General features: G+C 42.3%; 1 protein-coding gene across 7 annotated transcripts in view; it reads left to right on the top strand.

The window, feature by feature from the left end:
- ARVCF (ARVCF delta catenin family member) overlaps positions 1–15,542 on the top strand; it is a 219,420-nt gene that overhangs the window by 74,011 nt on the left and 129,867 nt on the right. For 3 of the 7 annotated variants that reach the window (XM_031555925.1, XM_031555923.1, XM_031555924.1), the window contains exon 4: positions 4,440–4,684. The exons of 3 other annotated variants lie outside the window; for them this stretch is intronic. In XM_031555925.1, coding sequence (XP_031411785.1) covers positions 4,469–4,684 — 216 coding nt within the window. In that variant the 5' untranslated portion in view covers positions 4,440–4,468. Of the gene's footprint in view, positions 1–4,439; positions 4,685–14,751; positions 15,528–15,542 lie in introns of those variants that run through there. One more of the 7 variants, XM_019620965.2, reaches the window with a different exon arrangement.

Below are 15,542 nucleotides of genomic sequence, written 5' to 3'. Positions count from 1 at the left end.
TGTGCTATGCTTCAGTTTCACAAATTATTTTAGCCCCACTTTTGCTTTTAAGCTGATGGTTTTCCTCTGTGTAGAAGCACATAGCAACTGTTTCCATGCATGCTTACAGGCTTTCATGTTTGTTGCTACAGCTATCAATGTGCTGTATGTACAGGCTTCTTGTTGCTCATCACAGTACCATTTCTTGCTAGCAGGACCCAGAGGACTTAAACTGGTCTGTCCTGTGCAATAGCAGTGCTCAGTATTTGGACTATTGGAGCTGAGACATTTCCTTTGTGCCTTGAGAGGCACTTCCCTTTCCCCAAGAGAAGGTTCTGCAATGCTCTGGTGGGCTGCTCTCTTCAAGCACAGCTCACTCTAGTATGCAATTGCTTTAGCAAGGCAGAACATTCTGAGCAGTGCTGGGATTCGAGGTTCTCAAGGATGCTCAATTTAGATGCACAAATCTCAGAGAAACTGATACCTCTATCTCAAGAGCTCTTTGACAGTTACTATCAGCTACATTCTGTATTACCAAAATTGATGTGCAGAGGACCAACTGACCCTGGGCATACCAGTATCTCCAAGATCCTTCAAACTTGAGCGTGAGCTGGGGCATTGGCAGTGTATGGGCTGCCCATTTTTTGCCTCTTTGCACAAGGATGATTTTCATCCCTTTTGAACACTTAAGCTGTATTGACCCATAGGTGGCCATTTGGTGCATTAGTTCTTCACGTGAACAGTCAGAAAAAATAGAACCTCTTACTTGGCTTCAACTCTAACACAGCACAATAATCTATTTAGAGTCACATAGGCAGGTGGGAGAGGATTTGCTGCTGTCAGCGTAGCCTTTGACACCTTGTAGGAAAGTGTTTGCTGTTTTTAGAAGTGCAGCCTAAGGAATATACTTTACCTGGCTGCTATAGGTCTAATATTTTCATTTAGTCATAGGCTTTTCAGTGCACTTTAATTTAGTCACAAATTGCAGCAAATTGCTGGTGGCGGCCTGAGTAACTCATGAGTCAGTACTTCTATTTTCCTCCTCTAGTCTATAGTCTAGACTGCTGATAATGTAAATTGTTGAAACCCTGAGTAAATAACTGGGAGTGCAATCAACAGCAAACAAATCTTTATCTGCTTATAAATCATTTGAAATGCAGAAGCCAGTCCAATTGTTCTTAAAAGGCATTACTGGTCCTGCTGCTGTTTCTGCATAGCAATTAGGAATTTTATGGTCACTAATTGTACATCTGAAAATACATGTTTATTTTCAGCCTTATGTGCAGAGAAAAGAAGCTCCACATCTATTGCTGGAAGGAGGTTAATGTTTCGTTTTCTGCATGGAGATCTCTATAGCTCTCAAGAGATTTGTACCATTTAGAGAACCCAAAGTTTCTAGGATCTCTCATGTGTGGCATCAAGTTCTTACAGCTCATTACGAATTTTCAGAATGGGATCTCTGTCCATTCTGAGAAAGTGACTTGAAAGTTATACATTAGCTGAGCCATCAGATGTAGCTTCAATCATTCAAGCTGTTACTGCTTCAGAATCTGTAGTAGAGGAGAGCTGCACAGTTTCACATGCTGCTCTTGCTAATGCCTTTCCTTAGAACAGAAACTTTCAATATATATTTTAAAGGGAGTCTGTTTTGTGAATTTAGTTACTGTAGTTGACATCTTGTATTCTTCCCACAGTCCTAATAGTTCATGTTTTGAATTTAGTCCATAGACCTATCCAGCTCACGGGGCTCCAAAAGAGAATGGCTATCTCTTATCATGGTCACATATGAGGAAAAAGTGGTTTTAGCTGCAGACAATGAATTCCCTGTGTAATCTGAGGGTCCTAAAGGAAACTTGCAGTTATATGTTCTCAGGTGAGGTTCAGGTATCTTTTTTTTAAAATAGAGTCTTTTAAATCCTTAAAATGAAGCTTAACCTGAGGCTGAATAATTTTTAGTGCTTTTTTGCTTTTAAGATGGAACTCTTGTCTCTATGAAGAAATGCAGTAAATTGTTACGGCATATTTGATGAGCTCTATGAGCTCTACAGTGATTACTTTCCACTAGAGCTCAGTTCTGACCTTTTCCTGATGAAAAACCTGGAGGAATGCTTAGGACTCCTATAGTTTGATTCTGCTTCCTTCTGTTACGTGTATGTGGGCTTATCATTATGACACATAAGCCAGTTGTTTAACTTAGGACAGAAAAGTTTCATCCTGCGTTGGATTTCTGACTTTCATCTCAACATCCAGGACGAATACATCCAGGATGAAACTCTTGAGGAATCTGTGAGCATGTCTGTACTGCTGGGAGGCAGAGCTGGCTCCATCTGTGCAAAGTAGGGAAGCACAGAAGTTGATATTTGCAAGTTGGCTGCACATCAGACAGCTTAGGTCCAGGAAGCATGGCTGTATTTATGTGTAAGCTGTGCTGGGACTAAATCTTGCTGAGGTGTAGCAGGTGAGTCTTGCAGTGCTGTCCTGCCTTGCATGGACTTCGTGCAAGTTCACCGTCCTGTTGGATGGTGATTCTCCTTTGCAGAAACCTTCATGCCCTCTGATGGTTTTATGGGCTTTTAATAAACCAGCATTGCAAAGTAAGATTCTTAGTGGAGGATCCCTGAAGTTGACAGCATGGTCTATGTTTGACCAGCGTGCGGCATCTGGAAACCCTTTGGTTTTTGGTTTTCCTTCAGGATATCAACAGGATTTAAATCCAGTACATAAGTAAGAACAGTCTTTCTATTATATTACACTTTTGCTTACTGAGCTGAAAGCTTGAGGAACTGAAATCATGATGGCAAACATTGTGAAATTAATGCATAGTAGTCCTTACATTTTCCAACATGATTTCTTAACACTCAGATTCCTTTCAAAAACAACTTTTTAGGAGCTAACATTGAACCACAGTTATTGACACGCTGTTTCCTATGAAATCAAAGTATCTACTGTGGATTTTTAGTCCATTACTTCTGCTTCAGTGTCTTGTGGGCCTTCTGGATGACTTCAGGAGAAGAGAAACCTCAAAGTTATTTATAAGTTTCCAGCAAGCTTATGTGATAACAGGCAGTGTAGCTACACTCACTAATACCTCTCTTTTGGGAATACTGCAGAACGTTGTTATTAGCTGCTATAGATTCAACAGAGGAAAAAGACCTGATAGATGTACTGGATATGAAAAAAGCATCAATTCAATTCATGCACAGTGATGAAATGCTCAACTTCTGGAAGCCAAGCTTGGGTATCACCAGTGCTCGTGTTAACTGTTGATAGATGGGGAAAACAAAGAATCTGTCTGGTGAGAGGAAGCGTTGCTTCTGATACACATGGAGAGGCCCTTTCTAGGTAGTGTAACTCTTGGCATAAAATTGGTATAAAATTCACTTGGATTACAGGACCTGAAGAAAATTGTACCTGTGTACTCTGCTCCAAAAAGCTGCAGGTATTTTACTAGCATGCAGTAGTAAGTTAATTACTAGTTCAGCTTTAGTGAAAAGGATTCCACTGAAGCCACCACTTAATGCTTATGTTCTGTTGCTGGAAATGAAAACATCTTAACTGATGTTCAAATGATAGATCTGTGGAATTGAAGAGGAGTTTTGCTCCGTGTGCCATACAGGTGGAAATAGTTTTAAATGAAATTCTTCATAACTCTAGTGAAGACAGAAAGCAGGACATATATCACACATCCAGTTCTTCTCTGAATTCTTTTTCCTGCACTGAAAGACAAGCTATCCTGTGTGTTTTCCATTGAAGATGTTTGATTTGGGCTTTTTCATTTACATCATTATAGTGAACAGCTGCATGAAGGACTGCTTCATTGGCTCCCATGCTGAAATCATCAAGCACATTTCAACTGCAATTGCACTGTCTGTATTTAAAAATATCTTTCATCTTACGGCATACTCCTGTAATTTAAAATGGAAAACTATTTTCAGCTGCTGTCTGCTAAATTTGGGGGGATTCCATTCACTCGGAAAAATGAATGCAATTGTTTTTTGTACTATGTAGTTTAGCTTCAAAAATATTAGACTTCTCATTTGCTGTTCAAGTCCAACATGCCAGGTGTCTGTAGTGAGAAGGGTGGTATTCCTCACCCCTCCCAGTTGTCTTTTTTATATAATTCTTTTCAAGTCTGCTACTATTTGCATAGTGAAATTAGTTCTGCAAGAGGGATGTATATTCCTGTCGAGCAATTTTAGCAAAAAGATCAAAGGAATTAAATATCAAGTCTGTCCAAGGTGAGCGTGTATTTTTTGCTTCATAGAGAAGCACTGGATTAATTACTTTAGATTGAAAATCAAATCAATGAGAAGGGAAGTCTTTTCAAAGAGTAGTAGAACTTGCTTCTTAGTGTGAATGCTGTTTTGGTACAGTGACTAACAATGTGCATTTTTATTCTCAACCTCTGACCTGTGTCCTCCCCACCCCTTTGCCTAACCCTCTCCATTTGCCCATGTCAGTTAACAGGCAGGAGCATTTGAAAGCAATCATGGATGACTATGATATCAGGTCTGCTGCCAGCATTTTAGCGTCTGTTAAGGAGCAAGAAGCTCGTTTTGAGCGGCTTACCCGTGCACTCGAGGAAGAGCGGCGCAATGTCTCCTTGCAACTCGAGCGTGCCAACCAGCCCGCAGACCGCATGAGCATTTGCAACATTGGCAATGGTCAGCCACTGGCAACCGCCTGGCAGCAGCTTGTACTGCAGGTAACAGCCTGCTCATCTTACCTGTTGCTACAGTTCACCTATTGCAGAATTTTCCATTCCAGAAAGTCGGGTGCATCTTGTTTGTCATCGGCATCTCGTTCCATAAGTTGTCTTCTGGTATCCCAGAGCTGATGTTTCATTGCTTAGTTTGGTAGCTCGGATTTCAAAGCCTTGGCTTAGATGGTGCTCCTGCTTCCTCTTAGCTCGTGGGATATTGGTAAAATGTGTGCGTCCCAAAGGGAGATCTTCACAGCTTCCTTTAAATCTGTGCCCTTGCTGTAAGTATGGTGATGATCTGGTGACTGGAAAACACGGCTGAATCATAATCTCATTAGCAAACAAAATTTCCATTAGAAATAGTTGGGCTCTGAATAGGGAGAACAGCATGAAAAGCAGGAATTTCCCTCCTGTGAAGTCTTATTGTTGTGTAAGGAGCACTTCATAATTTGTTTTGTGCTTATTGGAATGATGGACATTTTTGTAATGATGCAAACTTAAGTTTTGTGATAGCTTTAGATTTCCAGATACTGTTCTGTCTGATTTGTGTTCTCTAACTGCAGCGATAAACTACTTCCATCTTTACATTGCTTAAACTAGCAAATTACTCTGACGTGCAAGGTAAGTCATGCAGAAGCAGCAGCACCATTTGTGAAGGTCTCTTTCCTGAGAAAACACTGTTCAATTCAGAGAGACTCCGGGCTATGGGGATTCTAAAGGTTGCTTCTCAATAGTGCCAGGCAGCTCTACAATTGTACCTGCACTGAACTGCAGTCAGGCCAGCATTTACATCATGTACATTAGCATAATGTTCCTATTAACAGCTGCCGTGCCTCTGTTCATACAGATGCCTGAGTATGGGACTTCACGTGGAGGGAGTAGTCTGCAGTGGTTAGGTTTAGAAGTGTGACAGCAGCGGGTAGAAGCTGGAGAGGCCATTATCCTTGTGATTAGTGGGGGTGGGGGGAGATGTCCTTCCCTATTAAAAAAAAAAAAATTATATAGGCACAAGTTCACCTTCATTTCTTTTTTTTCTGAATGACTGTGCAAAGTGCATGATTAATAGCTTCAGAATGAAATGCCTCGCCCACAGAACTGATGAAGCGTGAGTTTTCTGCAGCTACGGCCGCAGGTCTAACCAATTCCTAGGAAACTTAATGAAAGAGTTGAAGTTACACTGGGGTCTATGTGGCTCTTAGGGCAGTGCAGCTCCTGGAAGTGACACCAACTGTGCGTCCCTGCTCTGGGATCGGGGGTGGGAGGCTCCATCAGTTGAAATCTTTTGAGTGGCTTCCAAATGACATAAAACAGTTGGTCAGCTAAATATGTACAGTTAATATTTAATGTGTGGTTATCTATCGGAATCTTCATGAAGCATACTGAGGGTCAAATTCCTCCCAAATTTACTAGAATTCTTCAGATGGCATTAAATGAAGGATGAAACCTTCAGGCTTGTGCAGAATGTAGAGTGATTACAATTTTCCTATTATTTATTGCACTCTATTGTCAGGAACACACAAATTAAAAACTATAATATGCTCTGCTGGCTGTAGGGATTGCTCATGCATGAGTCAGATGCTTCCACAATAGAGATGCTCATCTCTGTCACCCTGTTCAGCTTCATGTTGTAAGACACAGTGTAATATTACTCCAGTAGGAGCTTTTCCATTTGGGATGGTCAAAGTGATTGTATGCAATCTGGTTATTCTGTGTAGAATTTGGGCAAGAATTGAGGGTTATCTCCATGTTATGGGAATGCTGAATAATCTTTCATGATCTCTCCAAGTGAACATCAGTTTTCCATGTTTGGTTGTCAGAGTGGAATCCAAGGGGTTTTTAGTGAAGACTTTTGTAGTGAGAGCTTTGTAACAGCCTCAGTATTTTTTTTGCACTCTGTAAAGATTTCTCTTAAGAAATAAGATCTTTTTCTATTGGACAATTTGAGAAAAGGAAAAGAGGATGTGGGCAGTGTGCCAAATGTGTAACAGTTTTTCTGAAGCCCTCAGGAGACAGCAATCAAGGCCTTATTCCAACATTGATTCTTATCATTATTATTGTTATTATTATTGATACCAACTTCAAGTTTATTCTATAACAGTAGCTCCTCATCCTGGGCAGCCTGTTTAGGGACTTTTCATTCCATGTACTGATGAGTGAATTCGGTGTGTTCAGTGTGAATTTAGATATGCAAATGGAGCATGGGAACATGGTGTGCTCGTCGACATTTGCATGTACAGCACAGACCTTTGGCCATTCGTAAGGAACATCGGCTCTACAGATGGAGGTCAGGGATGTGGCAACTACAGCACAAGTTTGTGCATAGACTTCTTGATATTGAATGAAGAAAATGGGAGGGATTTTTCTGAAAAGCATCTTGAAGTTGTTTTGATGGGAGAAATTGATTTCTTGGACATTCTAAATGGATCCTAGGTGGTTTGTTCGGGTATTAATTAGGAATAGCAGGAATTATTTTTTAATGAGATTTTTTTTCCCAGAGGATGGGTTTCTGGGAGATACTGTCCTCACAATAAGAGGTGCTAAATGATGCTGAAATGCATCTATTAATATTAATGAGAATCTTTTTAGAGTGAGGAGTGGGCAAAGAATGTTTTCGCAGCCCTCTGTGGAAGTCAGCGCCAGCAGACCTTCAGACTGTGCAGAGGTTTGTGCCCCCTCCCCTTCCTGCACCAGGCAATAATCAGCCAGCTGTAACCAGCACAGTTTCCAGTGAACAGGAGCAAAGTGCTGCATGTTGTTAATTGCTGTTGAACAAGTGCTTAAATACAACCTCTGTCTTGTCTGACTTGCGTGGATTTAACACTGGTTTGAATTACTGTGTGCACCCAGTGATGTGAATTCGGGCGTTTTAACTCTAACTTTTGGAAGATGCTCAGCTCAGCAGAAGCACTGTGATCCAAAGCCAGAACTGGAATTGTGTTCCCCAGCTCTCTGATTTCCAGGGAAAGACTACAGAGGGTTCATATGTGCAGTGCTGCAGGTTTTGAAGTGGTCAAGTGAAGTGCTTTTCAAGGCTGAGAACCCTGTGGACAAAAGGTCATCAGTTACTTACTGAAAACCTTTCCTCTACTGTGAAAATGTAATACTTCACGAGCTTTTAATCAGAGAGCTTTTATCAGGTTTATAAAAATCTTCTAAAAATCCTTCTAGTTTTTAATTATGTTCTTAACTGTGTTTCCTGCCCTGGCCATGAGTGCTAGGGGCCACGTGGCAGCACATCTCTCTTAGTTTATGGAAGTGAAAATTTGGTTGCATTAAAAGCAGCAGAGATGCATTTTAATTTCTTTGCATTTGCATCCCTAAACTTTGCACTGAAAGAATGTTTAAAAAAAAAAAAAACGTACAAAATGGAGGCATAGGCCAAAAAGCCCTGAGTTACTGGTGAGTAGCACCTATCTTGCATCTTCTACACATTAAGATCTCTTGCTGATGATTTTTTTTACAAGCCTGGTAAATTTTAATACTCTTCATGTGTGAGGGATTTAGTTTAATTCTCCTGATTCTATTTTGCTTCTTTTCAAGTCAGCCTTCTGCTGCTCTTCACAACTGGAACTGAAGTTGGAGAGGGAGAAGATATGAAAGTGAGTGTAGGACATGTACTATTGGAAGCTGAGTGCTCAAAGCTGAGATGTTATCACTGGATGGCTAACCATCCAGAACATAACTTTCTAATAATAAAGAATATTGTCTTTTTAATAAAACATCAGACACACAAAACTTATTAAACACAAGGCTGTGTCCTGAGGTTTAAATTGGCATGGCTTCATGGGTTGTAGAAAAGCTGTCAAAGCTGGGGAGCTGAACAAAAAATGTTTGCATTCCCCATTGGTACACAGACAGGTACTCTGTGGCCATAATTAAGCATTGATATTCTTCGATACTCTTCTCTTATGTCAATCAGAAGTATCTGTGACTTCTGCCCACAGTGGTATTTTGTGAATTGAGAGTCAGTTTCACATAACAGGTGAAAGCTCACGATGAGAATTAGGTATGTGTGCACATACACATATACACAAGATTAGGTCAAATTGTGTTTCTAAGAAAATACCATCACATTAACCTTTCTAAGAGTTTGGGCCCAGCAGTAACTCTTCTGTGTTTCATTACATTTAAGATTCTCCATTCCGTGTGGTGTTGTGTACTGTTAGAGTTTAGAAACCATTTCCAGTATACTGGCAGTAAGAACATGGGTGCATTAGTATTGAATGTTTGAACATATGCAGAAAAGAAATATAGGATTGTGAGCTGCACTGAGCCTCAGCTTCCTTTTTTCTCTCTCCCTCCCTACCTCATACAGAATGCAGTTTCATCCCTGCTTAGTGTGCAAAGTTGTATTTAATTGCTTGGTTTGTGGTACTTCTTGGCTGTAGAGCATTTTTTTCCTTTGTTATATAACACATTTGGGCAATTATTAGGGGACTGACAACACAGAGACAGGCGTGCACTATTTGCCTTACAAGTAAGGCTGAGTACAGACAACAAAGCTGTTGGTTCATGACAGCTCCCTGGCACTGCAGGGGAATTTCCCATTCCCCATGCTGGTGCCACTGCTCTCAGCTCCCCACCTTTGTAATTAAGCTCCCATCTTTTTGCCTGTGGAGCACACAGTTGCTGTGCCATTAGTTTAGTCTTGCGAATTCAGCACAGTAAGAGTAGTCTTAGTGAATGGCTAGCAATGACCAGGGTCAGGTTTCAGATTCTGGGTATCTGCAACTATTCAAAGGATGCAGGGGGTGGGGACTTGGGAACACGATTCCCATGGGAGAATGAGTCTGGAGTTCTGCAACAGAACTTGGTGTGGGCTGAGAGGTAACTGCTGTCCCAGTGAATCCCAGCATGAGGAGGAGCCAGAAGCTGTTACTCAGCTGTTTTTAGAGGAATGTGATGCTCTCCATGCATGAGGTGTGATCCTACCTCTGGCTTCCACTGTGTTGGGAACGATACTGTTGAGTTGAGCTTGGAGGCTGGAGCTTTTGCCTCCTTTTTTCTGACCATTGTCCCATCTGTATGAAAGGAGCACCTCCAGGTTTACAGGAGAGTTGGGATCATCTGCTGATAGTAGTACTGGGAACTGGGAGCAGGGAACTCATGGGCAAAGAACTGCTGGTGGCAGTGCTGCTGAGCCAGTGCATCTTACAGGAATTCAGCTGGAGAATTACTGCAGGTGCCTCAAATGCAAAATGCAGTTTCCAAAGTGACAGCGTGGCTTATTACAACCCTGTTTGCCTTTCTGCCTGGGATTAGCCAAGCTCCAAGAGACATCATAGAACCTGCTTCCAGTTTTGCAGGAAGAAATGTGAGAGCACAAAGCTAAAAAAGAACAGGGTTGGTGCAGCAGACGCCGTGGTGTGCAGTGTTTGAGAGCCTCTGAAAGATGGAATCAAGTGGTAATCCTGTCAGAACTTACACTTTGCTGGTTTTCCTGTTTTTCTGTAGCTTCTCTCTTACTTCAGACTTCTTGTAAGGCCTTAGATGGCATAAACATGGATGCATAAACAAATGGGGATATCAGCCTGAATTTCAGCTACAACTAAGAAGATTTGACCAAATACATCCTTCTGTGAAGTTGTTCCAGAAGAGATTTGTATAGGGAGCACCTAACGCCTGCTTAGTAAGGCTATTTGAGACTCAAATCTGTTGGCGTGCAACAGAATCCACTGAAAATCTGAGGCATTATCTGAGAAATGTTTGAAACTATGTCAGCAAATCTAGTTTGAAAAGCACATCTCAAAGGGATCACTTAAAAATTTAAAAAGGGAACTGAGCGACTGAGACGGATCCTGTCTGGTAAAGAAGGAATTATCTTGCTTTTCCAAACAAAATGATGTGTTTTTCAAAACATAATTATATACCATTTATACTTTCACATAGACAGGCTGGGAATGCACCTATTAGCACCAAGATGCTTTTGCAGAGTATCTCATCTTCATCATCAGCAGTGCCTCACCTTCCTGCTTCGCTTCTCTGAAGTGCTCTGCTGAATTCCAAAGTGCCATCTGATGTCTGTCAGCAGGAGAGCAGTTGGGTTCTAAAAAGCAATGGCTGCATTTTCCCTGATCGCTTCAGAAATATTTTCGTGGTTTCACTGGGCTTGGAAAGTCTCAACTTCCTTTGTTATAGGAACTTTTCTACTGAATGATGTTTTGGAAGCAATTGAAAGACAAGGGTATTACTTTGTTTGCCAAGATGTGTGAAAGTGAGAATAATTTGCTGCATCTGTTAACCTTTTTTGGCTTATTATTAATTTAAAATTATTTTACTTGAATGACAAATTCAGTTTCATAATTTCCCTTAATTTTCCATTGCTTCGTGTCTCTGCCAGCAGAAATGTTTTCTTCTAGATAAGAGAAACACATTGACAAGGAATCCAGCTTGCAGCATGCACCTATTCTCTGCATGATGTGTGAGATTTGCAAGATCAGGCAATGTATTCCAAATCCTCACAAAACCTTTTTGTACCCTCTGTCAATTCTTTGACAAGACTTTGCTGTCAGTACGGGCTGTGATCTGTGCACCTGCCCTCATCCCCACCAGGCAACAGAAGGCTGCTGGTCCCTGGGCGCCGTTCCCTCGCAGATCCCCGTGTTGCAGCAGGAGTGCTTTGCACAAACACGGGAGGAGTGTGTAAGCAAAGTGGTGGTTTTGGACCCAAAGGCTTTTAAAACCAAAAGTTTTCTTCAATTCCATTTCTGCTGTTGTGGGTATCTGTGTACTCCTGAGAATTTATGCAGAAAAAGAATGGCAGTTGGATTGCAACGTCGCTGATCAAGGCTGAGCCTTTCGTTACTTCGGGCCGTGCTGCTCATGGCTCTGTGAGGCTCTTGCTTTCTTTGCTTCCTTTGCTTTCTTTGTCATGGCCGTGGAGTCGCTCTCGGAAGTCATCGGAGTGACTGAGAGCAGAACGGCCAGAGATGGCCATGGGCAGCCCGGGGCTGAGTGCCAGCTGTGATGGTAGCCTTCCTCCAAATGAATGTCAGAGTTTATGCTCGAGGTGTGTGTATGTATATATAAAAGCTGCTTCCTGTTTCTAAGCTACCAAATTACTAGCTGAAGAGGTTATTTTTTGAGCCATAGCTGTGGTGACTGGGAGCGCTATCGGTTACTGCCTGAGCTCATTTTAGGCACTGAAGCTAATGTGTGCCTTTCGCTGCTGGTGGAGGAACATGGTTAGAGTTCTGTAGTTAAAAGACTGAGAAGAGCTCCGCTCTCCTTGTTTCTGAAGCAGCTTGATTGGCTCTTTTTTTCTTTTTGCAGCCTTATTCTCTATATGCAAGTGTTTCAAATATGTTCCTCTGGAATAAATGCCATACACAACAACCTTGCTTCTCTCTTCAGGAAAGAAGAAACCAAACATGTTCAGGTTTTGGTTTGAGGAAGACAGTAATTAGTTTGAAAAGGACCATAAAAATGAGTTGATTGCGTAGACATCTATCAGTCCTGTACGTTAATGAGAAACCAGATTTTTCCCCTCTGAATGAGAGAATGCTGTACGTTGATCTTCTGAGCAAGTGATTGTAACGTTCAGCTTGAAACGTGGCACAAATCATCTGGAAAATCTGAGGGCAGGGAGGGGAGGAATAAAAAAAATGAAAGATGAGCAGTGCTGGGTTTTCATGCTTTGCAGTGCCTTTGTTTTCCTTTCCAATAGCTACAGTATGAAATTATGGCCACAGTCCTAACCTTAAATCAGATTTTTTTCCTTGCTGTTAGCATTACATTTATGAAGGAATGACATCTTAATTTTTTTCTTAAAACCGGAGGTTATTTTTTCTATTTTTAATCCCGTAAGATGTAGTTGATTCTTACCTAAGTGAAGCTGCTAGGCAGAAACATAGGGCATTCATTCGGCTGCAACCTATATGTGGTGACATGAAGCTTCCTTTGTCCTTTACTTCTAATGTAAGCAATGCTGTTGCCAGACTGTCCTTGTTCTCATCCTGTCATGTGACAACTGGGATGAAATGGACTCGACTGATATTAGATGTAGCAAGATGGAAGCTGTTTGTGTCCAGACGACAACGCTTTGAACTCACTGACGTACCTAACGTTGCCCACTGCAGAGTGTGGCTGTGGCTTCTTTGTCATATTGGTCTTCAGCTCCGTGATGCTTTAGACCTTCTTTTTAGCACTGATGCATGGAAGCCTCCTCCCCCTGAATGCTGCCTCCTTCCTGATGAAGGCTATCTGGCTTCATCTCTGTTTCTAACCTTGCAATATGAACGCAAAAGGACTTTCAAATGTTACGAGTGCCACGGTGGTTTTGTCTTACGAGAGTCATGCAACAATTTGGGACCAAGTACGGATGCTCTGAAGGGATCAATGGAATTTTTCAAACATTTAAAAATGATGGAAATGATAACGGTGAGAGATTACAAAATGCACGTTGATGGAAAAAATTCTTGTTTTCATCTGCCCACATTAAAATAATCACAGTGTGGCTCAGTGACACATCATGGTGTGCTGTTCTTTAGTACTCTCACCTTGTATATTTGTGGCATGGAATCCCTAGAGCAGCAATAAATACAACCTTGGTGTGGAAGGTACCCGTGTGAACAGAAGCTGTCTGATGCTGAGAGCTGCAGTGGGTGCTTTTGCCTGTATGGTTAGCTGGAATTCTCGATTCATCTTGTGACTTGTCGCTCGGCTAGGTTTATGGGTGTTACGTATCACTGGGGCCATATGTTATGTTTCCAGGCAGAGCTGTAAACTGTTTTGGTTTTAGTGCCTCTGAGAGCAGATCAATCCATAGTGCAGCACTACTGATTTAAATTTTTTAAGAGTAATGGGAGAAAATGAAAAGGAGAACTTGGCCCAGATCCTGTGCCTGCCCGTCTTCCAGAAAATTAAAGCACTTCCTACCTGTGTGTTTTATTTCTCCAAGAGAGAAAAGACAGTTCTCAGCCTACTTCTGGCAGTAGGAAAAATGTGATAAATTAAGAAATTAAAGTTCTGTTAAAAAAGGAAGTGGGGAGGGAAGGGGCAACTTTGGGATGTAGTCAGCAGTTCGGTACTGATGGATGGTGTGTTTGTGGCCAGAATTTGGAAATTCAGTATCACCTCAGGGATCTAATCCATAACTCTTATTTAGGTAATTAGTTACTTCAGTATTGCCAAGCCCCAGCATTCAGAAGCATTTGAGCTCCAAGATATTGCAAGCTCATAAAAAAAATGTTCTTTGCTTTAAAAAATATATATATATATATATATATATAAAATCTTTGGTTTTGAGTGAGAATATTTTAAAAGTTTATCTTATAACCAGAAGGCCTCCCAGCATCTACATATTGGAGAGGAAGTTACTGTTCTTGAATCTGGAAGGCTGGACTTCAAAATTCAGCAATGCTAATCTTGCAGGGCTTGCAGACGTACCGGTGGGTTTGCAGTGAGAGAATTGGCAAGTCTGCCCAGGAAGGTTTTTGGTTTCATCGTTCTGCATTCACACCTAATTGCCACAGCGCCCTATGGATATAGACTTTGTAAGGTTTTTTTCTTTGACAGTGTAAGAAGGTCTGGCACATGTCCACGTACATGCCTAAATTGAATGGTGCTTTTCTGTGCCAGCGTGGCCTCAACAAAAGTTGAGCTCTGTTAGTTAACTTGAAGAATAGTTGGGCGAGGAGGAGGGGGAGAGCTGTGCAAGTACAGGGCACTGGGACAAACTGCATTCCTTCTGCTTTGCTTTGACTTTAGTATTTTATTGAGGGCTGCTACCAGTTGCTTCTGAGTTATTTGTTTTTAAGATGGACTCTGTTTATTTTCTGCCCTCACAGCAAATAGTTTATTTCAGCCAAATCTCGCAGAACATCTACCGTTGCTTTTGTCAGCCTTTACAACAGTGAAACAAACTGCTCAGGGCTGGGTAGCGCAGCTCTGCCATCTTCTGCCCCTCACCTGCCCAACCTTGGCTCCGGTGTTCAGCTGGAACCCTGACCTGGGCTGCAGTAGGAGAGCTGCAATAAGGATTAAATGTCTGACACATTCCTGCCTGTGTTAAATGTCATTTTTTTAATGTTTATCTGCTGAGATTTGTATTACTTGACATGTTAATTGCACTGATGCTAGAAGTGTGTTTCAGAATTCTCAGGGACTGTGAAGCTAGGATGAAAAGGCCCTTTTGTGCTAAGGTGCCTATTCTGGGAATTATAGAAAACTCCGTTGTGCTCCACCTTCCTTTCGTTCCTTTGGCTCCGACCATCCCTGTTTTCCAGGACAGTCTCTAATTTGATTTCAGTAGCTTTCAGTCCCTAATTACCCTTCTTCAGCCGCCAGCTGTTATAGGCTTGGATTTATTTATTGCTTTGGTTTGCTGCTGGAGCCCGGTATCATAGAGCAGAACCAGCCCTAGGGGGGCTCGGGGGCTGCAGCTGGGCCGCCCTGCCTCCTCCCTGGGCTGGCGGCACCCCGTGCGCAGCGCTGCCCGTCCCGTTCTCACGCCGCCCGACGGCTCCCTATTTATCCGTACGTCTCCTTTCTGCAGTTTCTCAGAGAAGGCAGAAAGAAGGGCTCCAGCCCGGGACTGGGCACTTAGGAAGGCTCTCTTCCATCTCCGGGCTCGCAGCCCAGCAGCAGCACGGGGCTGGGAGCTGCCGGCAGGGCGGGGGACGGAAGGCGCGGCACAGCTGGCGTTCGTTGTAATTCGGCCAGGAGGTACCTTCACGAACGCGGGCCAGGTCTGCGCGCAGGTGAATGGTTTTAAGAAACGAGGCCAGCTGTGCTCGGAGCCGTCAGCCTCACTTTCTGTGGAAGATCCGAAAGGGAGGAAGCCGCGATTGCAGATGACCTTTCTATGCCGCCGCTGCATTAGGAATGGCGTTAATCTCCAGACGGGGTACGAAAAGTAAAC

The sequence above is a fragment of the Meleagris gallopavo genome, chromosome 17 (genome assembly GCF_000146605.3).
Source record: "Meleagris gallopavo isolate NT-WF06-2002-E0010 breed Aviagen turkey brand Nicholas breeding stock chromosome 17, Turkey_5.1, whole genome shotgun sequence".
In the NCBI taxonomy this organism is placed as follows: Eukaryota; Metazoa; Chordata; class Aves; order Galliformes; family Phasianidae; genus Meleagris; species Meleagris gallopavo.
This window is presented reverse-complemented; position numbering and strand designations above follow the sequence as displayed.